Consider the following 11,230-nt stretch of genomic DNA (forward strand, 5'->3'; position numbering starts at 1 on the left):
AAACTAAATCAGCCTTTCTACTGTCACTTCAAAATCAGCACAAGATTCTGTGAACATTCACTTCCAAGCTCCTTTTAAATCTTTCTTACTTTCTTTTGTATTTCTTTATATAACTGTGGTTTACAAAACAAAAAGCTGTGGTTCTGAGTTAAAATGTATAAAGATTTGCTTATTTTTGCATTTGTATATTTAGTGAAAATAAACCACATTTCTTTATTATGGATTACAATGTTTTCAGTTTTGTCCAATATTAATAAAATTGTAAGCTAAATACAATATGGCTTACAAACACAATGCTTCCCAGTTGAAGTAAAGAACATCTGTTGATTAGCTCCAACAAGGACCAGTAGCAAGATGCTGTGGAGCTTTGGGTTCACTATTATATGCAACTTATCAATTATGAATTTAATGGTTTGAATGTACCTGAATGTTATAATTTTAACTGCTGTTTATAAGCAAATGTGGAAAAATTACTGTCTTGTGGGTAAGGTGTTGCCCTGATATTCAATGCCTTCAACTGACTCCCTTATTCAACTACAGACTCAAAAAGGTTTTGTAGAAGGTCATTAAATTCTGTTATTCCTCTCAAAATGGGAAATGTGGTGGTAGTAAAACTGATTTTGAAAACAGGAGGGTTACAGCAATAAATATATTATCATACGTTGTGAGACAGTATTCATTACTTAGCCCGAGCTGCAAGGAATAATATTTACAAGCAATTCTGACATACATTTTTTGATACTAGAAAGCCTTCCTGTCTTTCACATGTACTAAAATTTATCCTTAATATTTACTTTTATGTTTTTTCGCCAAGCTTCCACCAACACAGATTTTTATGAAAGTAACAGATGCCAAGTTTATGTAAAGGCTAATTCCTCTTCCTCCAGATGACCCACTTATGGTATGTACCAGTGTACTACAGTGATCCCATAATCAGCTGGCCAATGCACATGTTCATGCCATTGTACAGTGTCCTACAAATTCTGCAGACTTACTGAGAACCACAGCTGCCTGACCATGCTGCCTACCGCATTGCTCAAGAGAAGTGTTATGGATAAGTCTAATGGCTTTCCTTAAATATCTTACCAAATAAACATCTCTCTAGTAAACCGTACCTCAAATTCAAATAAACACTATGAATAAAGAAGTCTCTTCATTTTCTGAAAAAAGAACAGCCTTCGATAAATAGATATGATCTGGTTACATAATCTGTTTCAGGTTAAGATCACTTTAATATTGTTTTGCATTCACTACTTCAGCTGCCTCTTCCTATATGATGCTTATTATCAGAAAAGCAAGCAATTACCGAGACAATCTCGTCCTCTGCCGGTACAGTTGCTGCTGATAGTGCTGCTGCCAGTGCTGCTGCCCTGGCTGCCTTCCTCATCGCTCTCTGAGTTTGAAGATTGGTGAAGTAGTTGACAGCTGCAAACTCAATAAGTGCAGAGAAGACAAAGGCAAAGCACACAGCTATGAACCAATCCATGGCGGTAGCATAGGACACCTTGGGCAAAGAATGGCGTGCACTGATGCTTAAAGTGGTCATTGTTAGAACTGTAGTGATTCCTTGAAAATAAGAGAAAGAAAATGGGGCATTAGAATTCTGCTTCAACTCTGGTACTCTTAAATTAATATATATATAAAAATAATATCCTTTCTGGTTTTAGCTCTCATCCTATGTACCAGCTAACCAGTAAGACTGCTAAGGATTTTATGTTCTTAAATAACTCACGTATACTGGCTTGGGCATCTAAAAGCTCTGAACAAATGTCCTTAATACATTGAGCAGACTGAAAGTTAACTACATACTACATGGTGCAGCTTCTTAGAACTATGATAAACATGTGGATAACAAAACTCAGGCTCAAACTATGAAAGACACTTTACTTGAGGGGTTACTAAATGCAATGTTTGGCAGAACTCTAGATTAACACGCTGCATTTCCCAACAGTGACCCTCATTTTCTCCTGTTACTACACAACACAGACCGTGGCTTACAGAACCCTCACTGAATCAATCAAATTCTGCATTAAAATCAGTGGTAGTCTATGATCCAAATATTCCAAGTAGTAAGTTTAGTCCTCTGTCTGTTGTCTTTAATCACTGGTCATACTCTTTTACCAGTATCTTGACTCGAAAGGGCCTGTAATTACATATACAGAAGGACATAAAAGCTACTTCTCTGGAGCTGCTTATCTATTTTCACACAACAAATCCGGTCATGTAGCTCATAGGCCCCATAGTGTTCTTCACATGAATTCATGAATTTATTCTTTCTGTTTTGGACTGTACAACATTAATAATGCAGGAAATATACTTACTTCCCACGGCTGCCTGATACCAGCAAAAAGTGCAAGAACAAACTCATTCATTAACATACAAGCCTCTGTGACTCATGTTTACTTATAATTATGCCTGCTAGAACGTGAAAACTGCAGGTATTTAAAGACAGTAAGGTGGAGAATACCCTTTTCTGTTCTTTTCTGCAGTTGGAAAGGGGTAGGTGGGAAAGTAAAAGATGTTATAATGTCATGATGTGATGATGAATCAATATGCTATGAATGATGCTCAGTGGAAAGGATGCAGTGTCATTGCATATTGCAGCATCAAGACAGGGTGACTTGATTATTTTCAGAGGGTTTTTTTGCAACTCTTTCACATGATGTAGCTTGCCAGCTGTCTGAGGTTAACTGTGGCCCAATGTCATTACTTAACATGTTTTAACGAAATGCAAATAGGAGACGGTATAAAAATATGTAGGTTCTACTTCTCCCAAATATGCCAGACCATTTTATAATATGAACAGAAGTATGCTGAGATATATTTCAATTTCAAAGGTCCAGAATGAACTTTTCAATATGATGTGTGATTAGATTAGAATCTGTCCATGTGCTAGTTAGTAACAAAAATGATATATTCTATGTCTGAATAAAAACTTACCGCAGCAGGAATTTAAACTTAGGAATAGGAGTCCTATTCTATTACAGATATAGATAAGACTTCTCTCAATGTGGAGTGAATATTGATGAAATGCTATGCACTGTGGAAAACTACTTTATCAAACTGAATGCCAAATTACAGTTAGTAAATTGTGTAACGGATGATTGTTTACCTTTGTCTTTCTACTCTGAACACGTCTTGGTAAGTTTTGAAGAATCTGTTACACAATGCAAATACTAAAATATGTTATCTTTTCTTATTAAAAATAAACAACAAAAATCCTCAAACACCTTTATCTGAGACTTTTTACAAATAAAGTTTAATGACTAGATGTTAATTTAAAATTCCCAGGGTGACCTGCTAGGAAGGTAGAAGCTGACTACTGTATTTTTGCAAAATTAACTTTTTGCCAGGAATAAAAAGGATTAGATAAAGGCACATAAAAATGTGAAATAATAGCTATTGCTATATGGATTCAGAGCATACTTAAAATTAGGCTTCCAATAACCATGCTTCTTATTCTAAGTAATTTCTGATAATGCCATGCTTCATAAAACTTCACACATATATACATATATACGTATACGCATAGCTATGTACAAAGCTCAGCATAAAATAAGGAATTTCATACTAGCAATCTGCTGTTCTTTCCAATGACACAATTATAGAGAATGCAAGAGTGCCTCTTCAAGTATTTCTGTCTCCCATTTTTCACTTGCAGGTCTGTAAAGAGTCGGTGCTTATGATCATTAATTCATCTTTGCAAAATGTTCAGAGTACTTATTTAAATATTACCTGCAAAGGATAACTGGCATCCATTTTGGAGGTAAATAAAGTTGCTAAATGAACTTGTCCTGAGAAGCTGGTTTGGACACACACTACTATTAATTTCTCTTCTCTTAAACTTACAGTTTGGGAACTGAGAAGTAAAACTGAAACTTTGTAATTCAGGTATTTGCACTATGATGCAAAAAGGACACTGACTTCTCCATTTAAAACCTTTTATTTTTACTGGGGCCTGAAAGCCTTTTTTGTCATAAGGAATAAGCCTTCTTTTCCTCAGATTAAGGTATTCAGAATCCATGGGATTTTTAATGTGAGGACTATAAATCCAGACTGCCTGGGAGAAATAAGAATGGAATAAGGACTGAAATATTCTTTTAAAATGCCAACATGACTAATTTTCCATGATACTGAGAAATGTGTCTACATTACTGTTTTCATAAAATACTTTGTTTCTAATTCTATATTTATTTTTCAGTATGATATTGCCAGGGTTTGAAGTCTTTGTGTAATTATTACTGAATCAGCTAAAGTCTTCTTTGTACATCACCTCAAGCATATAGAATTAACTTCCACTGCCCACTAGGTAGCAAATATGTTTTACTCAAAATGTAGAGGATGTAACTGTACAGTCCAGAGATGCAACATAAAGCCAAATCAGGTAGCATCATATTTGGTGTACAAACCTCCTACATATATTTTTACGCTTCAATTGCAAGAAACATCCTTGAAAATCTATTGCCTGATTTTTTAATATTTTTAAGCACTTAAATTCTCAACTGCCAGAAAATAATACTTGTAAGTACTTAATGATGTCAAACTGCATCCCAGTTCCCAAGGTGGATTTCAAGAACAAAATTGTTGATCTTCCTTCAGAGGCACCTGAGGAATTTGTGTTCATTCAGCATTCCTAAAAGTTTGCAATGCCTTTACGAATACCATTCCATGTAGGTAGGAAATGCCAACTGACTGAAACCAAATTATACAAAACTTGTAGCATGCTACCTACAAACATAGATTCATTTTGAATTATGAGACTTGCATTATTTATGTTTAGGGAACATATAGCTGCCTTTCTGTTACTGAAGACAAGTCTCACAAAGGGAATTTTTTGTACAGAAATACTGGGTTGAGAGAAAATAGGTTGTGAAATGTGTGTATGCATTGGTAGTGGATTCATGGAGGTTTTGACAAGTTTTATTATTTTTGCTTAGTATTTTTATGATTGTTTTTCTAGAAACAACAATTCAGTCCGTGAAAGTTTACCCCTTAACAGTAAATGCAGTTTCAGAGCCTATCAATATTGAAGTGGGGGATGTACATCAAATTTAATAGCAGAGCACACACAAATTAAGGAAACAAAAATCACAGCTTTGGGAGCATTAACTCAAATCACTGGAAAGAAAAAAGGGCCCTGCCACGCAATATGGGCACAACTTTCACATTACAACTCCAACCTGTGCTAGGAGAAGGATTCATCTCACTTTATCTATCTAAAGACCTTGCTAGCTGTTTAGATACCTTTGTAGACAAGGGTTTTTGAAAAAGACCACTTCGGAATGAGTGCTAGATGAGGTGCCTTATGTCATATGAGATTAATACCACCACCCCATGTAATTTTTTGTAAAACTTTAACTCAGATTGGTTTCACATGAGAATAAATCAATATAAAAATTCATCTTTAAAAACTGAGAGGTTGATATTTACTCTGAAATTGTCCCTTGCAGCATATAAAAAAATATTGAGGGGAAGAAAAACATCACAAACAAGTCTGGCTAACTAAACATTCTGAGCAGAGGAATTTGACCCTCATGGGCAGGCTGAGTATTATTTGGTTTAATTTTAGTATTTACTTTTGTTCACTGAAACCTACTATCCGTCTTTTCCAATCCCCACTGGATTACAGTAGCTGTTTGATACAATGGATTCAATACAGTGAATGAAGTGAATGATAAAAGAAAACATTAATACCGGCCACAGTTCTTGCTGGAACAGACTCTTTGTTGATCCAAAACACAACTTGAGACAGGACTACAGTCATGATGCATGGAATGTATGTCTGAATGAGATAGTAGCCTATTTTCCTTTGAAGATGGAAATAGAGCAGCTGAAGTGAATATTCACCTAAAACAAACAAGCAATGAAAGTAATGAATGAATGGTGTATGTGATGCTGAGCTGTCAAAGACCTTAACGCAGCATACCAAAAACTGTTCTGGCTGGAACGGACTCCTTGTTAATCCAGAAAGACACCTGAGAAAGAATGACTGTCATAATGCATGGAGTATATATCTGTATCATGAAGTAGCCCATCTTCCTTTGCAAGTGGAAATAAACTGTCATGATTACATATTCACCTGTTAAAAGACAAGTATGTCAGCATTATTTTGGCAACATATGAGTAAACATTGGCTGAAACCCAACACGCTATGTTCTGAGGAAAGCACTTACAGGCCTCCTAGTGCATAATAAAAATAAGCTGATTAAGAAAAGGTAAAGTGACCTTATGGAAACAGAGGAGAGTAATATTCATTTTATGTATTGTTTTTGCTGGGGCAGGGAGGCAGGGGGAATTGTATGCTTAAAACGATCTTTTAAGAGACAATGGTTAGATTCTTTTGAAGGATTTGAGTTTTCAAAATGGTACTAGATAATTAGATTAATTTGATTCTATATGACAAAACCCTGTAAATTATTTTCAATATGTGTTTTATAATGTCAATAGTTCCCACATGACTACATCTTACCTGTGTTAGATTTAATTGTTTCACTAGATACAGTTTGTCCTATGAGGTCATACTGGAGGAGACTGGAAGACTCCTGTGGTACTTCTACTGAATGCAGGGGTCCTTTTTTCCATGTATAAATTATTTCACTTTTGGGATAAGCGTCTGAGTTACAGAGGGAAAAATTATTATTATTAATTATGTGATTTATATGCAATTGAAAAAATAAGTAGCATGATCCCTTTTGTGGCTTAAATACCCACAGAAAAATGCAACCTGCTCCAGCAAGTTCCTAACCGCATTAATGACAAAATACAAAAAAAACAGTAAAGAGAATGGCTGAGGTGGGACCTGACAGGCATAAGCTTTTGGTTCTTAATGTGCTATAAAACACATACACTGATTACCACAGATCAACTACACATTTTCAAAATCAATTACTACAGATCAATTAAATATTTGCAAAACTAGAGTAATACAGTAAATGTACCACAGCTTTTATGACTTGTTGACGGACGCACTTTGACTACTAGACGTGTAAGAACAATGAACAATAAAATATGCATCAACAACCACACTTTAGTGAGTAAATCCATGTCCTTATGAATGGTCTGAATCTCAGAGGAGAAAGTAAGTTTCTAGTATAAAAAATACAATTAAAATTTTCAGCTATGTGATTAAGTAGTGTCCTGTGATCTCACTTCTGATCTCACATATATGTAGATCAAATGTTATCACCATAAACAACTGAAAGATACTGAAAGACACAGAAAAACTTACAACTTCCAAACTTCAATGGACAAGCATGCCCATCCATAGGGAAGTTCACCAATCGCATAGGACAATCAGCGTTAATGGTTAGTCTAGAACACAATATAGTAGATGACCATGAAAAAAAAAAGGTATGCAGGAACATTGCTGAAAGAATCAAAAATAAAGGTCAACCAAAAGCTGAAGAATAAGCTCTCACCTCATTGTGTAAAGAATAGTTCCATTCTGCATAATTCTGAAAAGTTTGTTAGGAGTTGTCATATTATGAGCAATAGACTTTTTTCCATTTCTAAAAAATGTGTCTGGTGTCCAAATTTTACTGACCATTAAATTGTTCAATCTCAAAATTTCAGTTGGCCCACTAAACTTCAGCCTCTCATCAGTCCATGTCTGCCGAAAGAAGACATCCATTGTGTATTCCTATGAAAAATAAATAGGTGGTTGACTTACATGTGGGGGCCAACAATCTCAAGCTGCTGTATATACAGTAACTACCTAACCCACATGTCAATGGCATTTCATGTACTGCTTAAACACTTAATCCTGTTACCATTAAGTAGTTACTAAAAAAAAAAGTCTGTGAAAACATATCCTATTTTCGTATTACATAAAGAATAGTTACAAATTAATCAGTGAACAGATAATTTGATATGAGTAAGGCAAAAACACCTCATTGTCCTCTCAGATAATAATTTAATTCAAAGGGAGGTCTTAGGAATTACAAATATCTCATTTAATACCCTTTCAAAGTGCAAAAACAAACTATCAATGTTTAATTGCCAGAAATAAAAACACATGCTTAGGGCCTCTTCTGCAGCTTACTTTGGATATTCATAAAGGATGGACTGAAGTGTGTGAGTCACATCACAGCAGGATTGTGGTGTCAAGCTATATTAATCTAAGTTACTTTTCTTAAGGATTCTTTGCAATATTCCCACAAGCCTTCAAAAAGGAGTTCTCTACAGAAGTTGCTTAGGAAATGGAGTTAACCGTGGCCAGAGGCAAATTTTGAAAGAAGGCAAGGTTATGCCTTCTCTTAGATTGACTGATGAAGAGAAGTAGAAAAACTTTTGGTTGTATCTTGGGGCCCACTGTTCCTTGCCTGCAAATTGGACTGCAAGCTCAGGTGAGCAGGTATTAGAGGAAATGTACAAGGGTGAAAACAGCAAGCGGAGTCAATTTCCAGAATGAGAACAGCAATGCCATTTTCCTGGTGCTGCTGCTGTAATTGATGGAGTTCACCCAGGTCCGCAGCTACCTGAATTTGGGAGCACCCACCATGACAAGGAGCAGCAGCCTCTGAAACGGCACCATTCCCCACAGCTGCTCATTAGGTTGTCTCCTGCCACACTGCCTTCCTGCAAACCTATGTGCCAGGCCGCAGATGTTTACAGTCTTTGTCACCAGGTTAAAGAGGCATCTTTAACCTCCCACCCGCACCCTCACTGGGGCCTGGCGCTGCCTTCTGTGCCCAGCCTCGGGCCGGGGCCATGGGCTGCCCCAGCTGACTTTGCTGGGGAAATAGGTATGTGTAGCTGCAGCCAAACTGCTCTGCTGGGCCCTAGAGATTGTCAAGAAGATTAAGCCTCGTAATCTGCTTTAATGACGGTCAACTCAGATGCCACCATAATGAATCCCGGGAAAGGGGAGCAGGGGCGGCAAGCGGGGCCCTTACCATCTCCACGTCGGACACCGGCCCAAAGCTGGTCACGTAGATGTCCGTTTTGACTTCTGTCACGGCGCCTGCGGGACACAGAGTCGAGCTGGGCGCGGAGCGGGCCCGGGACCGGCGGGCCGGGCGGCCGCAGCAGCGGGGCCGCCCCGCAGGAGCCGGCAGGCAGGGGGCGGCGCGGCTCGGGAAGGCTCCCTCGGCCGCCCGCCGGCGGGGTTCCACCGCCCCCGCCCGCCGCCCCACCGCCCCCTCCAGCGGGACGGAGAGCTGCCGCTCGCCCCGCCGCAGCCAGCCCTGTGCGCTCGGGCTCCCCGAGGGGACGGGAGTTTCCCTCTACCTCCGAATCCCGGTCGGATCCTGTTGTCGTAGCCGTCCAACAGCTTGTCGAGGATCCGAGTGATGTTTTCCGAGTAGAGGTCCCCCGCGTCGCCCTGGCCCCCCAGCGCCTTCTCTATACTGCGAGGGGAGACAAGTCCCGCTGTCAGCCCCCCTCGCCGCCGGCCACACTCGCCTCAGCCCTCCCGCCACACTCGCGCCTGTCGAGGAACCGGCCCGCAGGGGAGAGCGCGGGAAGCGGGTCCGGCCCCCCTCGGCCGCTCCTCCGGGCTGCGGCGGGGCTTGGGGGAGCCTCGGGGGGCGGCGGGGAAGGATCGCTCACCTCACAGCGACGCATACCCAGGCGATGAGCAGAGCCATGCCTCAGGTGTGTGCGAGGACGCTCAGGTGCCCTCCAACCCGTCAGCTGGAGCAAGCGTGGGCGCTCATCCCTCCCCGGCGGCCGGGGGCTCCGCCGGGCGAGGGCAGCGGGCAGCCCGGCTGGCTCGGCCCGGCCCCGCGGCCCTCGGGGCGGGAAGGCGGGGGGTGGCCGCGGCCGTGTCCCTTTGGGATGCGCCACCGCCGTGCAGCCTCGTCTGACCGTTCCAGTGGAGGAATTAGGGTTTGAAGGGACGGTGCACGGTCGGAGAGCAGTGACAATAATCGAATAAGGCATTAGGGGAGATTAAAAGGAAGAAATCCACTGCTAGTTTTGGCATGGAATTAGCAGGGACCCGTTAGGAAATCTGGAAAAGCGCTGGCATCTTGCTGATACAGATTATGTCAGAAATGGCCTCAGCTTTTATTATGTTTATGGTTCACAGGGAGATTATTATGCAGCTTCTGCATCATTAGAACTTCGGAGAAAAAAAAAATAAACACACAAACCCACCCAAACCCTACAGTTTCCAATTGACTGGGTTTTTTGACCTTTCTCAACAGATTACCTTGTGATCGATCCTTCAGCACTGTGGAGAGAGCTTGATATCCATATGTGAACACTGAACGGTAAAGTTGTTTGGTTCAGGGGTTTGGGTATATATATATTTGTTGTTAATACTAAGCTGTTTTGGCGAGTTACATACACAGATTTCACTCGGACTTTAAACCAGGGCATTACTAGGATTTTTGTTAGAATTGGAGCTCCTTACTTTTAAACCACTGGGATTGTGTATCATTACTAATTTTGTCCTGATAAGTACTGACTGGATCACTACTGTCCCCTCCTTCAGTAAGTGTGTTAATGTAGTCAGCCCTAAAGGAAAGTAAGTTCAGACTGCTCCAGCTTTTTCTGCGACCTTATTACTTCTTACAAAGCCAATGAATGGTGTAGCACCTATGTCATTTGGTTATACTGTAAACAAAGCAATTGGGTCGATTTTCTTTCCTCATGGTAATACAGAGGAATAAATAACAAGACCAAAGCAAATTAATTGTTTTCATAAAAATTTGTTCCATAAACCACATTTGCATTACCAGCTTCTAAGCAAATAAAATTAAATAACAAGCAATGGAAAGTAAGTACTTGCATGAAACTAGGAGAGCCATCTATTTATTCAGCAGTAAGACTAGATGAAGTCCAACACTGTGGTTCTGTGTTTAAGTTTTCTGTTTAAGAGGGACTGTGGAGCTACAGAATCAAGAAAATATAAGAATGCAATTAAAAATGCAGGATATTCTCTGTCACTGAGTGCCTTCCCCTGTTGTTGTGGGCAGTAGCATCATGTCATCCGCATAGGTGGGCTGGCTGCACACAGCAAGAGCTCTGGTTCTGCCTTTGAACAGTTGTGAACCCGAATTCCTGAGAGGCTTTGGTGCTCTATGAATACACCAAAGGTGGGATCTCTGTGAATCCACCAGGAGCTAGTATAGCTCAGAATTTTTGTTGATAGTTGGAACCATTTATCTGCATGAATTTATTCACAGGCAATAGAACTGCCTCTATGAAAAATCAAAGGCTTGTGTGAACTAGTAGGTGCAAAAGTGAAAAGTAGAAAAGGGAAATAAGCAAATCAGAACTTCTC

General features: G+C 40.0%; 1 protein-coding gene across 4 annotated transcripts in view; it reads right to left on the reverse strand.

Annotated features, from left to right (window-relative positions):
* GABRA6 (gamma-aminobutyric acid type A receptor subunit alpha6) overlaps nucleotides 1-11,221 on the reverse strand; it is a 28,442-nt gene extending 17,221 nt beyond the window's left edge. For 2 of the 4 annotated variants that reach the window (XM_080399296.1, XM_080399293.1), the window contains exons 1-9: nucleotides 9,550-11,221; nucleotides 9,229-9,347; nucleotides 8,895-8,962; nucleotides 7,419-7,639; nucleotides 7,229-7,311; nucleotides 6,470-6,613; nucleotides 5,927-6,079; nucleotides 5,695-5,847; nucleotides 1,307-1,566 (exon numbers count right to left, since the gene is read on the reverse strand). In XM_080399296.1, coding sequence (XP_080255422.1) covers nucleotides 1,307-1,566; nucleotides 5,695-5,847; nucleotides 5,927-6,079; nucleotides 6,470-6,613; nucleotides 7,229-7,311; nucleotides 7,419-7,639; nucleotides 8,895-8,962; nucleotides 9,229-9,347; nucleotides 9,550-9,587 — 1,239 coding nt within the window. In that variant the 5' untranslated portion in view covers nucleotides 9,588-11,221. The remainder of the gene's footprint in view (nucleotides 1-1,306; nucleotides 1,567-5,694; nucleotides 5,848-5,926; nucleotides 6,080-6,469; nucleotides 6,614-7,228; nucleotides 7,312-7,418; nucleotides 7,640-8,894; nucleotides 8,963-9,228; nucleotides 9,348-9,549) is intronic. The other 2 variants (XM_080399294.1, XM_080399295.1) reach the window with 2 other exon arrangements.
* Between the last annotated feature and the right edge of the window lie 9 nt (nucleotides 11,222-11,230).

Source organism: Falco punctatus, assembly GCF_963210335.1.
Source record: "Falco punctatus genome assembly, chromosome: 8".
In the NCBI taxonomy this organism is placed as follows: Eukaryota; Metazoa; Chordata; class Aves; order Falconiformes; family Falconidae; genus Falco; species Falco punctatus.